Source organism: Gopherus evgoodei, chromosome 4 (assembly GCF_007399415.2).
Source record: "Gopherus evgoodei ecotype Sinaloan lineage chromosome 4, rGopEvg1_v1.p, whole genome shotgun sequence".
In the NCBI taxonomy this organism is placed as follows: Eukaryota; Metazoa; Chordata; order Testudines; family Testudinidae; genus Gopherus; species Gopherus evgoodei.
Genome location: NC_044325.1, coordinates 74,356,026 through 74,370,536, shown reverse-complemented (window position 1 = coordinate 74,370,536; position 14,511 = coordinate 74,356,026). Strand labels below are relative to the sequence as shown.

The window sequence follows — 14,511 nt, the reverse complement described above, 5'->3', positions numbered from 1 at the left end:
CACAATTCTCTGTGGTATATAGAGCTTACAGTGGTGGAGTTGAACACGGTAGGATTTCTGGGAACATTTACAGAAACTCACAAGTGTTCCTTTGAAAATCAACAAGTTATTTGGAATCTCTTCCGCTTGAACGCACCTTCTTAAAAAGTGTCGATCCTGCTGTGAAAGAGTAAATGGGTTCTAAATCTCTGAAATAGGTGGCAGGTTACCCTATGCTGACAAAAGTGAGCTGACTCTGTAGAAAGATAGAATCTAGAACAGTGATTCTCAAAACCAGTCTGCCGCTTGTTCAGGGAAAAACCCCCAGCGGGCTGGGCCAGTTTGTTTACCTGCCACATCTGCAGGTTTGGCTGAACGCAGCTCCCACTGGCCTCAGTTCACCAATGGGGGTTGCGGGAAGTGGCACGGGCTGAGGAATGTGTTGGCTGCCCTTCCTGCAGCTCCCATTGGCCTGGAGCAGTGAACTGTGGCCAGTGGAAGCTGCGATCGGCCAAACCTGTGGACACGGCAGGTAAACAAACTGGCCCAGCCTGCTGGTGGCTTTCCCTGAACAAGCGGCGGAAAGGCTTTGAGAACCACTGATCTAGGATATGGCCTAAGTAGTACTAAAGTAAAACCCTGGGGAGAAGGCTTGAGCTGAACTTTTAAGTTATTGTTACTTTTGTTTGTAACTAAAGCCAGTTCCCAGGAAATGAGGTGAGGTTTTGACTTTACATGGTATGTGGACTTAGTTCTAGAATAGATTGAGGAAAGTCACCTGTTCTTAGTGCTCCTGGTGACAAGAACTTGCAATTGGATGTGTCAGTATCATCATGTTATCGCCATAATATCATAGTAATGTATCACACAGAATGTATGTTCAACTACAGGATATTCAACTTTCCGCAGTTCTTTTTCAAGATGTCCTTGTTATGCTGTATAAGAAAGGATTGATCATTACAGTTATCTGGATTCTCAAAAGTGATTTTGTGAGATTTGGCTTTTTATAAGTACCACAAAAGTGTGGTGATGTACTATATACATCAAAAAAGTTCAGATAACAGAGAAATTGTATTCTTTTTTTTCCTGACAAATAAAATTAAAAATTATTGCTCTTGCTATTTTTCTGTATAAAAGCATGCTGGCAAGCTAAACTTGCATTAGGAAAACAAATAAAATATATTTTAAACAATAATAGTATTATCTAGGGTTGTCAAGTGATTAAAAATTAATTGCAATTAATCACGCTGTTAAACAATAATAGAATTCCATTTATTTACATATTTTTGAATGTTTTCTACATTTTCAAATATATTGATTTCAATTACAACACAGAATACAAAGTGTACAGTACTCACTTTATATTTATTTTCATTACAAGTATTTGCACTGTAAAAAACAAGAGAGATAATATTTTTCAATTCACCTATTAAAAGTACTGTAGTGCAATCTTTTTATCATGGTAGTTAACTTACAAATGTAGAATTATGTACAAAAAAACTTGCATTCAAAAATAAAACAATGTACAATTTTAGAGCCTGCAAGTCCACTCAGTCCTACTTCTTGTTCAGCCTATTGCTCAGACAAACAAGTTTGTTTACATTTACAGGAGATAATGCTTCCCACTTCTTGTTTACAATGTCACCTTAAAGTGAGAACAGGTGTTCGCATGGCACTGGTGTAGCCGGCATTGCAAGATATTTACTTGCCAGATGCACTAAAGATTCATATGTCCCTTTATGCTTCAACCACTATTCCAGGGGACATGCGTCCATCCTGAGGACAGATTCTGCTCAATAATAATCCAAAGCAGTGCAGACTGATGCATGGTCATTTTCATTATCTGAGTCAGCTGCCACCAGTAGAAAGTTGATTTTCTTTTTTGGTGGTTTGGGTCCTGTAGTTTCCATATTGGAGTGTTTCTCTTTTAAGACTTTTGAAAGCATGGCTTCTTCACATCTCATCCCTCTCAGATTTTGGACGGCACTTCAGATTTTTAAATGTTGGGTCGAGTGCTGTAGCTATCTTTAGAAATCTCACATTGGTACCTTCTTTGCGTTTTGTCAGATCTGTAGTGAAAGTGTTCTTAAAACAAACAGCATGCTGGGTCATCATCTAAGACTGCTATAACATGAAATATATGGCAGAATCTGGGTAAAACAGAGCAGGGGACATACAATTCTCCCCCAAGGAGTTCAGTCACAAATTTAATTAACGTATTCTTTTTTTAACAAGTGTCATCAGCAGGGAAGCATGTCCTCTGGAATAGTGGCCAGAGCATGAAGGGGCATACGAATGTTTAGCATATCTGGCACATAAATACCTTGCAATGCTGGCTACAAAAGTGCCATGCAAATACCTATTCTCACTTTCTGGTGACATTGTAAATAAGAAGAGGGCAGCGTCATCTCCTATAAATGCAAACAGCTTGTTTGTCTTAGTGATTGGCTGAAGAAGAAGTAGGACAAAGTTGACTTGTAGACTCTGAAGTTTTACCCTTTTTTTTTTTTTTGCTATATAACTGCACTCAAAAACAAATCTGTGTTTGTAAGTTGCAGTTTCTCGGTAAAGAGGTTGCACTACAGTACTTGTATGAGGTGAATTGAAAAATCCTATTTCTTTTGTTTATCATTTTTACTCTGCAAATATTTATAATTAAAAATAGCATACACTTTGATTTCAATTACAACACAGAATAAAATATGTGAAAATGTATTAAATATTTTGGATGTTTTTCTAAATTTCAGTTGGCAGTCTTTTAACAGTGAGATTAATCACAAATTAATTTTTTTAATCACAATTGATTTTTTTGAGTTAATCACATGAGTTAATTGCAATTTATCAACAGCCCTAGTATTATCATCTACTTTATTTTGAGCAGTAATGCAACATTGGCAGAAGCTATTGGCCACAATGGGGAAGACAAGAAGAAAAATATTGCTAGTTACAGCTCCTCTCTCTCTGACATAGATATGACCCCTATATCCTGTGACGCATGGCCCTGTCTATTTCTCTTCAGTAACAGCAGCAGCATCTTCTCAGAATTGAGAGTTTCTTCCTTTTCTCATCTAACCTCTGCTTCCATGTTCTATGTATAACCAATTCTACTTTAAAACTGAGTCATTAACTCTGGAGTGTTTTCCATTAATATATTCATTTTTATGTTGAAACAAATGTTTCCTTCAAGCCACAAAATTCTCATTAAAGCTCCCCCGAAGCCAGATGCTTCAAAGTATTTAAGAGCAAATAAAACTCTCTTGTTTTGTGCAATCCCAGCTGTTGTCGTTAGACAAGGGGTTTTCCCTATCTCAGTGGCCACAGCTAATTAATTTCAGAGAGAAAAGCCTACTTGTATATGACCTGTTTCACCTTTGAAGAAAATTACTCCAGTAGTTCTTGTGTTGTGAGGGTTTAAATTAGGCATATTCCCACCAAATAGGGCTTGATATTTAAGCGTCCTCCGATGTACAAAACAAAGTGTGTTTGAAGATTCTAACTTCAGTCATTATCCAAGCACTTGGAGCTAATCTCTCTTACTCTGAGCTGTGCTCAGCACAGGAGAAGGGAAGGTACTCAGAGAGCCAGTTACAGCACCTTGATTCTGGACCAGTAGCTGCTCTGGCCCCAGTGTTAGGGTCTGCTCTAAATTATGAACTCTTGATACTGCAGGTACCATTAATTCATATAACTAGATTGTTAAGTATATGACTGAATTACTCATTATTTATTCTATTAGTATCATACTTAATACGTTACCCTGTAATTACTGTAAAATTATACATTTTGATAAATGCACTTAGTTAACCTGCCAATTATTGGATTTTTTTAACTTTATGGGGTATGCTTCATAATTACAGTGTAACTGTGGTTGAACAGTGCTGTAATTTAAATCACTTTGTTATAAAGTGCAACTGATTTTTTTCAGTTTCTTCTCATTTGTTTATTTGATAGACACTATCACCAGTAAATTGATTTCCATATGGAATAGTCTAATTAAAAGCCCCCAAGAAAGTATTGTTGTAAATATGGGTAAAAGTATATTAAAATCAAGACAGTGCCATACTATCTGTCTGTCTTAGGATTTCATGCTGATGCCCATTAGTGTAGTATCAGAGTGCCTTAACACATACAATCAATAGACATAACAAAGTCTCTAGTCGACCACATGAAGTCTCTGGCACTTCTCCCTTTACAGGGTCAAAACTTTGCTTGGTGAAGGGCTTTTTTGGTGGTGGTGAGGGGGGAGAAGGTGGCCTTGTGAGGGGGCAAAAGAGAGTCCAGAGGGCTAAAATCCTAGATGGTCAAAAAGGCAGTGGTAAATTCCCTGTAAATGAGAATTGTGACTTAAAACTACTTGCTCTTACGATTAGGTTGGTGCTTCTGGTTTGTAAAATTTTAATTTTAAGGCTTTGATATTAATTGTAGATTATATTTTTTCCAGATATCCAAATTATGAATTTATCAGTGATAACTCCATATCTTGGTCAGCTGGACTACATAATCGATACACTGAAAACTCACTGCGGGGTGTTATTCTGGATATTCACTTTCTGTCTCAGGCAGACTTCCTGGTCTGTACATTTTCCTCACAGGTAAACTGCAATGTAACATCTAAATATACATTTCATCAGTCAATTATTTTAGAAGTCTGAGTTGTTGGTTTTTTTACTGAATACTAGCTAGTGCATCTACAGTACCGTGTTCTCCATGTTTTGTAGTGAAAATTTCATAAAAGAATTACAAGATTCTGTATAATATTATCTGCATATTGAACTGTTTGTTAGCACTGGTTGATTACACTTTCTACGCTGAAGTCAGCCATCGTAGTTGTTTGATGTACTTGGCTTAGTCAGGGCACTTAAAAGAAGCAGAAGGTAATTAGGCTTGTATAATACACTCTTATTTTGCATACAGTCAGTATATAACCCAAATCTATCCTTTTCTGCACTTCAGTGCACTGATATTGAGAGGTTTAAACACCTCAGCCTTTGGCCTCAGTTGATTACTTTATAGGATTCAGAGGAGGGGAAAGGAAGAAATGTAATTCCTCTTCAGGGTCAATTACATTTCCATGAGACCAGAAGCAGTACAGTAAATTTACAGTATCCATTGTAATCCACTCAGATTTGTTGTGCAAATAATTACATACTATTTGAGTAGCTTTATGAAGCAGTTCAGTCCAGTGAGAATATGAATAATACAATAGTTACTGTGGCATTTTCTGTTCTCTTACGTGTAGATATAATTTAATGATAAATTCTTAAGGATTTTAAAATACAACTAGTATAGTAAAAGCAGTGTTTTCTCACTGGTGTGATGCTCCATCTGATCCAAAAGACATCAGTTCAGGCAGATGGAGGGTATAGTGAAAAAGCTAAAAGGTGTGATTAAAATCAGACAAAGGGCCTACTGCTGTCACTTATGCTCTTAAGTGGTAGTGCTGATTGGGAGAGAATTCAGTTGTGGATGTTGGCCACATAGGCCAACATGATTGTGTTATTACATTGATACGTAAGCATAATACTAATGAGTGCTGAAATCACTGTAGGAGGTGAATATGCTGCACAACCTCAAAATACTGATCACCTTCTGCACCCTAACAATAATTAAACATACAATAGCCACATATCAATATTAATACTAATATAAAAATAAATTAGCTCTGACAGAAATAATGAAATGGAGGTAACAATTTATCAGAGCCAGCAAACAATAACTAAATACAGAAAAGCCTCTAATCCCCAAATTATAGCCCATAACATACCCTCATACCTCCCCCAAAACTCGGGCAAACAAATGTTTTTTTTTCAGCCTATTCTGAAAGTCATCATATTCAGGCTATTTCAGACCCAGGCAGGAGGAACTCACAGAGCCTTAACCAAGAATATCCTGTCATCAGTGCTCTCTCTTTTATAAAAAGGGTGATCCAGCTTGAGTGTCTCCATTGACTACAGCTGTGATGGTATGTCATGGAGGGAGAGGCAGTCCTCAGTTAGATAGGTCCCAGGCCCTTCTGAGCATTATAGATCATGACAAACATCTTAAATGCTACACAGAGGCCCACAGGTAGACAGTGCAAATCTCAGTGCCCTGTGCTCCCTGCTAGATGCTCCACTCAGTGAGCATTCTGTAATATGTGAATATTGTACTGGTACAGAATATTTCTATTAAAAAATAGCCATAAAATGGGTTGTTTTCCAAAATGAATGAACAGATATAATTTAACAGCTAGAGATGGATAGATGAGTTGCACAGAATATAAAAAGCTGTGGGATGGAATTCCAAGCTTCCCATTACATATATGCACATCATCTGCTGTGTATTTAACATTTCCTTGGGGTGGAAAGGTTTGCTTCTGCTACTAAGGTATTATAATTGACAAAATGGTATGGCCATTTATTTCAATATTTGTTTAAATGGCAGTTTTATACTGCAGCAAATGTGTCAACTTTCATTGTCAAGCATGAGGTTTTGCATGAAGATCTTGCAAGAAGACATCAGTCTTTTTCAGCAAATTGATTCTTCTAGTTTACACTGTAGGGCTACTGATTTTACAATTGCTAGCATGCTGGAAATATCAAAAACATTTAATTCATTTATAAAGGGAAAAGACTTTCATATAAAATGGTTGAGCATCTCCTCTAGATGCTGATACTTGAGAGTAATGGTTGGTAAATGTGGGAACTGAGGACCACATTGCTGTTCTACAAATTTCAGTGATTGCAACTCTGCTGAAGCAGGCTGCTACGGTAGCTTGGGCTCTGATAGCAGGGGCGGCTCCAGGCCAAGCGCATGCTTGCTGCGGCATGCTGCGGGGGGCGCTCTGCCAGTCGCCAGGAGGGTGGCAGGCAGCTCCGGTGGACCTCCTGCGGGCGTCCCTGCGGAGGGTCTTCTGGTCCCGCAGCTCCGGTGGAGCATCCGCAGGCACGCCTGTGGGAGGTCCACTGGAGCTGCGGGACCAGCAGACCCTCCACAGGCACGTCTGTGGGAGGTCCACTGGAGCCACAGGACCGGCGACCAGCAGAGCGCCCCCTGCGGTGTGCCGCCGTGCTTGGGGCTCCAAAATGGCTAGAGCCACCCCTTTCTGGTAGAATGAGCAATCACACTACTTGATAGTTGTAATTTATTGATGATGTAAGAAATCTTGATATATGATCCATTTGGATAATGTTGTAGAGGAGATTGATCTACCTTTTGATGCATTCCCATATGCTATGAAGAGTGTAGGAGTTTTTCTGAATGATCTTTTTCTACTAAGATAGCACAACAGGACTCTTCTGACATCTAGAGTATGTAACTTTGCCTCATCTGGGGATGAGCAGAGCCTGGAAATAAATATAAGTATGTGTATATTTGATTAATATGAAAGAGCAAGACAATTTTAGGGATAAATGTAGGGTGCGGTTGTATAATTATCCTATTTGCATGAAATATTGTATTTGGTGGATTAGACATGCACATCTAGATCTCACTCACTTTATGCACAGAAATGATTGCTACCAGAAATGCCATTTTGCTTGATAAATGATGGAGGGAGCAAGATGGCAGAGACTCAGATGGGAGCTCTAAGTTTAAGTCCCAAGAAAATTGTATTGTTGGTGGATACATGTGCAATAAGCCCATAAGAAATCTTTTGATATCTCATACGTTACATAAGAAAACACAAAAGACCCTTGAATAGGAGGATAAAAGGCTGCCAGGTGAACTTTATTCAAGTTCAATGAAAGTCTTGACTGTTTTAGCAATAGAAGATAGTCCAGGATTAATGGAGTAGATGCCCGAAGAGGATCAGATTGTTTTGACTGTATTCATAGGAAAAATATTTCCAAATACACTTTCCTAGTTTGGACTTCATTGGAACATTGATTAATGTTAACCACCGAGTCTCCTAGCTGTGAGGTGAAGAGACTTTGGGTCCAGATGGAGTCTGGGTCCTGAGTCTGGAGTAATTAAGTCCAGTAGAAACAGGAGAGCTATGAACTGATTATTGGAGAGATACCAAAACTGACAAGGCCATGCTGGGGCCACAAGGATCATCTGAGTACTGTCTTGCTTCACTTTACTTAGAAACCTGAGAATTAAAGGAAAAGCAGAAAATGCATAGTCCAGGTGATGTGACTAGGAGATTAGAAATTCATCTGCTAATGCACCCTTACTCTGACCCCCTCGAGCAAAACAGAGGGTGTTTTTTGAGATCTGTTTTCGGAAATCCCCATGTTTCGAAGATGTCTTTCAGCACCGACTCCTTTAAAGACCATTTGTGAGTGGATCAGCTTAGTTGATCTGCCAGAGCATTTTATTCCGCTGGGATATGTATCACTATGAGATCTATGCAATGATTGATGCATCATTCCCAGAGCAGAATGTCTTCTTGACAAAGGAGTCTGATTTTGCTCCTCCCTGGCTGTGGAATTCAAAAGCTGCACAGCTTGGTTTCTCAGCAGTGATAGGAATGATTTTCAAGTGAAGCAAATCACTCTGAGCTTCAACACATTTATATGAGCTGATCGATCTGCAGAGTTCAATAGGTCATATGTCTGGAATTGAACCAAATGCACACCCCATCAGCTTGTGGATCCATCTGGTGACTAATGTCTGAGTGGGAGATACATCTACAAACATTATCTGGGAGATACATCTACAAACATTGACCGAGGGATCGTGACTTGCCAGTTCATGCTGTAAGTGATTGGATGATAAACTGGTCTGATCCAAGAATTAAGAGGCCTCAGTCTCAATCTGGCAAAAGGCATCACTTGGATTCTAGGAGAGTTGGAGTTGGCATCACCTTGAGTCTGAGTCTGGGGTTGGTACGGCGTTAGTTGAGATTTCTTTAGGTTAATTTTCAGTCCTAAGTCTGATTCTGTTCTAGCCCCTGGGTCTGCAGAGTGTAAGGTAGCTTGAAGAGAGGTTCTGGTGGTGAGATGATCCTCTGATCAAATTGATTTAAACTCCTCTAAATCAGGAGGTACCTTGTTAGAAGAAAAAAACTCTGCTTTGTCCCACTGAATATAATTATATTTGGTCACCATGGCTAAGTAGTTTGTGATTCTAACTTTAAGCCAAGCCAGAGCATGTACTTTCCACCCAAAGAGATCTAATTTTTTTTATCTTTATCTCAAGGGGCAGAAGTGTACACTTTGTTTGGATTGTTCATTCACTGCAGGATGAAGTAGGGTGATGGATGTGAATAGAAATATTCAAATCCCAAAGGAGAGGACCTGATACTTATACTCAGCTCTTTCTGAAGTTGCTGAAATAGATGTTGGAGTATCCCACAACAACTTAGTGGGGTTCAGTAATTCCTTCATTAAGTGGAAAGGCTAGTCTAGTCTGTGGACAGTTGTAAAATGTTAAGTAAGTTGCATGTTCTTGGAACTAACTTCAAGGGAAGTTCTAGAGCCTCTGACATTCTTGTTAAGAATGCCTGATATATTTTAAACTCATCTCCCAATGAAGGTGCAGCATTTCACTTGGTATAGAGAAATCTGCAGGTGGAGAAGGGTTATCCTGTGTTTCTCCATCCTCTTCCTCAGGTAGAGGTCGAGATTAGGTACTCAGAGTCGCCAGAGGAAGAACAGAAATTGGATGGTTAATCTGAAGAGGTACTTGAAGGGAAGCCAACTAATTACTTGCTGGTCTTGAATGTTGAGGCCAGGGAGGCAAATAAGGCCATGGCTGAAATCTGTATGGATAAAGGACCCCAGGGAGTAACGTCTGAATCTTAAGAAGGGGCTCTAAGCACAGAGTCAATGAGGTAATTTTCTCGGTAATAGTCCCTAGCTTGAGGGAGAACTGAAGGTGGATGACGATCTGATGATTGTTCCTGAATGGGTACTTGAGAGGAGGATGAAGAGTCCTGCAAGTGTGGATCTGCACTTGAGGGTACTACCAGTTTTTTTGGAATAGGCACTTTGACCAGACTATGGGTTCTGGAATCCAGATAAATTCTTATGACAGGAACCCTGGGATGTTCCCATGAAGTCAGTGATGTAGTTGGTAAAAAAAAAATAATCCAGCAACGGAGACCATAACTCCAGGGTAACTCTGATGTCATTTCTAAAGGTAATGATTGTAGATGATTCCTTCGCTAATTGAGAGGGAGAGGAATCTGACAGGTCCTCCATATCTGCAGAAAATCACTTTGGCACTCCAGGGGTTAATGAGGTTTCAGGCATCCTCTCAGCCAGTATGGCAGGATAAGACTGTATACATTCCAATGCTAGAGCCCCTGACTGCATCATGGAATGCATGTGGTGCTGTTGCTGTACTGAGGACGCCCATGCTGAAGAGTCTGTCCAAGATCTCTTCAAAGTCGGAGCTGTTACAGGGTGAGGATCTGGTGGTGCCACCATCAGTCCTAATGCTGACCTCCTAGATGCTGTCTTAAGTGGTTCTTTCAGTACCCACTGTCACAGTTCAGAGAAACTGCACCTGTATTTGCACAGGATATATAATCCAACAAGGGCACCCACCCTTAGGCTTCCAGCTCCCCAGACATCACCTCTCTAGGGTGGAGACATGCATTTCTCTCCCTTCTAACCGGGGAATTTCCAGACTGCAGAGTTCTCTGCCTACACTGGGAGTTCTCCAACAAGGGCTCTGGCAGGTGATCAATCCTTCAAACCCCACCAAGATGTTTTTCTGTGATCACAAGTTCATAACAGCTCTTAGCTCAGAATAAGCACCCCCATGAACCTGAGTCATTCTTTTATGCAGTTTGAGCTTCTGATCTTGTCCTCATATAACAGATGATCATCTTTTCTTAGAAATTGCACTTAACTTTGTCTAGCAAACTGTTTGAGAGTCCTTGGAAGCTCATAACACTTCCCAGGTATTACATTAGCCGTGTCTCTTCCCTAGAGAGGTTACATACAATCCCATAATATTACACACACATTTGCATTTTTAATACAATACAATACAACTCCTGAGATATTGAAATAGGATATTGCAGGAAATTGCCATATCTGTCACACCTTTGGGTCTGGCTGAAGAACTGCCAAAGTAGTCCTTGACTCTCTGGGCGGCAGAAGTGTCTGACCGCTCCAGCCATTGAGTCCTCGGTGTTACCTCCCTCATTGCTGGAAGACTCACTGACTGGGTCACCAAAAGTAGGTCAGGGACTCCTTGCAACTGTAATAAGTCAGAGTCTGACTGAGGTTTCACAGGTTTTCCATTAGAAAGATTCTCAGTCTATGTTCTCTGGACCCCTGAGTGCTCTTCTTAAAAGCTCTACAGATAGTACACTTTGAGGGGATGAGAGATTCTTCTAAGCAAAAAAGACAATGGTTGTGTCCATCCATGAGGGAAATAACTTTCCTGCAAGAAGGACAGGACTTTTTGAAGCCTGAAATTGACAAGGTAACTGACTAGCCTCACTGACTACACTAAAACAACTGTCTCTTTTTTTTAACTAAATAGCTAATTAATAACTTAGTTAACTTCTAAACTCCTTTGCAAGGGGTGTTGCCCCATCATAAATGAGAGCCACATGCACTGGAACTCGAACTGTTTTTTGTTCAGGTTCTGATCTTGGCCGTGTGTTGGGATAGCTGGGAGATGGTGATATTTTTATATGAGGTAAAAGAGAGAGAACTGGGTGTCATTTGCATGCTGCTAGCATGTAGAACATCTTATCTTACAATCCTGCCCAATGGTTACAATCAGAAGTTAAAAAAGATAGGAGAGAAAATCGAGCGTTGTGGTGTGCCAGAGGTGAATGCTCTGGAGGTGAAGGAATGTGGAGTCATTAGTGATTGCAAGAAAGGATTAGAAGTATGAAGTGTGTTTCCATTATTCCTTACTATGTCGCTGAGATGAAACAGTGGTATTCAGTGATAGCAAAAGCTGCGACGGTCCCAGGAGTGTAGGCATGGACATCGTCTGTGGACAGGACAGATGTCATTCATCAGCACTACCAATGCTGACTCTATTCCAGGACCTGACTTGAAACCTAACTGAGAGGGGTCCAGGACATTGACAGTGGATAAGTAAAGCCCTTGATTAATGTTTTGTTTCAGTAAAAACTCTAAATCCTGTGGGGGATGGGAAAGCTGATTTCCAAGATTTTCTATGTAGAGAGATGACGCATTTTACCTGTTGCTTTATTTCAAATTATTGTTAAAAGGAAAAAAAAGACAAAGCTAATCTGTGATTATTTATTAATCCGTGATTTTTTTCGGCTTTCAACTCTTTATTGAAAAGTGCGAAGTTTTCATTTTCTTTTTTCACAAATGTGATGTTAAGAATTCTAACAGCAGAGTTACGTGGTATTTGTTAGCAAGTGTACAGTATTTTTCAAATATACCATTTAAATAACTTGGGAGTTTAAGCTGGAAATTCCAGTGCTTGAACTTTTGTGTACAGTGTAGCTGTGGGGTGTAAGTTGTTGACTGTTGAATGTTGTGTTGAGTTCGAGACATACTGCACTCATGGCTTCTTTTCTGTTTTCTTTTCCAAGGTTTGTCGAGTTGCCTATGAAATCATGCAGACTTTGCATCCAGATGCTTCAGCACATTTCCACTCTTTGGATGATATCTACTATTTTGGAGGACAAAATGCACACAACCAGATTGCCATTTATGCCCACCATCCACGAACTGCTGATGAAATCCCCATGGAAGCTGAAGATATAATTGGTGTGGCTGGAAACCATTGGGATGGTTACTCTAAAGGCATCAATAGGAAATTAGGGAGAACAGGCCTGTACCCATCTTACAAAGTAAAGGAGAAAATCGAAACAGTCAAGTACCCTACATACCCAGAGGCTGACAAATAGAACAAAAGAAGGAGGGTTGTCACTCACTCTTAATTCTAATTTGTTTGAACCAACCAACATACAGAAGGCTTATATGGGATTTGAATTCACATTTTAACATGTAGTTAAAATGAAAGCCTTTAGCATTCAGATTGAATAAGAAGCTTGGAGCAAATGGACAGGCCATTATTTGAACTTCGTGTTGAACTTTTTTTTTTTAATATGCACACTCACACATGCGCGTGCACACATCCTCCCAGGACAACTGTTATTTTATACTATTTGTCTCTTTCAAGGTTTGTCCCTATCATTAGTCATGCGTGAGCTTTGTGCTCTCTTCTTTGCCATTAATTGACTATAATACTCAGACTTACAACACTGCCATATTGTGTAATTTGAGCGACATTGAACATATTTTGTATGTATGGAATTTACAACATGGTGCCTATATTTGAAAGATCTGTGACCTTTTCAGAAGAGCCATGCCCAGTTCCACTGATAGGCAAGAATTGATCTTTAACTGGTCTTGTCACGAGCGGTGAACTTGCTCCAACCAACAGATTCAAAAATCAAACTAGGTCTTTTTTCTTTACAGGAGACATTTAAAAGAAACAATTCCATTGATTTGCCCACCTCATTAATAATAAAGGATACATCCAAACAATAAAATATTCATTGTCTGTTAGGAACTTTTGTAAACAATGCCATGAACAGATTCTTTAGTACTGTATGTTTCTGGACATTGTCTTTGATAACAAAAAATAAATTTAAAAAATGCGTAGCTGGAGTTTTATATATTTTTAAATACTCATCGCTCAGTTGAATAACTGCCAATGGGTCACTGTTTCTCAAGGACTTCTACGGAGAATGGATTTCAGCAGAAAGGCTTCAGTGGTTCAGAATTTCTTGTTGATATCTTTTTCTCCAAGTCTCCAACACTCCATCTTATGTATTTCTCTTCTGAAATATAAAGTTCTGTTTGGAAATTATAAACATTAATTTATTATTTTGGCATTGAATGCAATCACTTTGAAATGTAAGTAAAATATGACATATTGCTTATAGTACTTGTCAGCAAATATATTATTTCAAAAGGTTAGGCTCCTCCGTATCTACTCAGAGCCAGACTTCCCTTTTGCTCTAGTGTGTTTGAGAGAAATCCTAAAGCTAATGGGTTTGTGGAATTAAGCTGGCCTGTTCTCATTTAACAGTTCTTTATTTTGGAGCCACAGAATAAATTCTATGTTAGGCAGTTTCCTAGATGATTATGATAGTCTCCCCATTAATTTAGCAAAATTTCTGGCCTGGTTTTTCACATGCACAGTCTGAGGCTAAAGGAGAAGTTTTTTACTGAAATTTGAGGGAGATGAACAAAGCCATGTGGAATTACAAGACGGAAGAATTGTTAGTTTTTGAATTTTTCAGAAATAACTCCTTTGTCTTTTGATCTCAAAGTGAAAATTAGTAAATAGCTATAGTTTTAATTTTTTTGGAATCCCTATTTTTTAGTTATTTCTCAATAAAATATTGTCATTGCTATACAATATTTTTAGATTTTGTAAAATAAGTGTATACTGCTATGAAAAGTTCTAAGCTCTTTGTTTACCAATGCAGACTTTATAAGTTTCCTACTCATCACTTGGGAGATCGGTGCAGAAATAATTTCACAAATGAACTAAACCTGAGGAGAGAGGTAAGTCAAATAAAAATATCAACCAAAGGACAAGGCAGCTGAGACTCCGTGACTTCCAAAGACCTGCGTGAATTGAGCC

General features: G+C 39.2%; 1 protein-coding gene across 6 annotated transcripts in view; it reads left to right on the top strand.

Moving 5' to 3' along the window:
• Positions 1–14,192, top strand: part of FUT8 (fucosyltransferase 8) — a 248,110-nt gene extending 233,918 nt beyond the window's left edge. For 3 of the 6 annotated variants that reach the window (XM_030559807.1, XM_030559808.1, XM_030559806.1), the window contains 2 exons: positions 4,421–4,571; positions 12,443–14,192. In XM_030559807.1, the coding sequence (XP_030415667.1) occupies positions 4,421–4,571; positions 12,443–12,760 (469 nt within the window). In that variant the 3' untranslated portion in view covers positions 12,761–14,192. Of the gene's footprint in view, positions 1–4,420; positions 4,572–9,515; positions 9,953–12,442 lie in introns of those variants that run through there. The other 3 variants (XM_030559804.1, XM_030559803.1, XM_030559805.1) reach the window with 3 other exon arrangements.
• Positions 14,193–14,511: the final 319 nt, after the last annotated feature.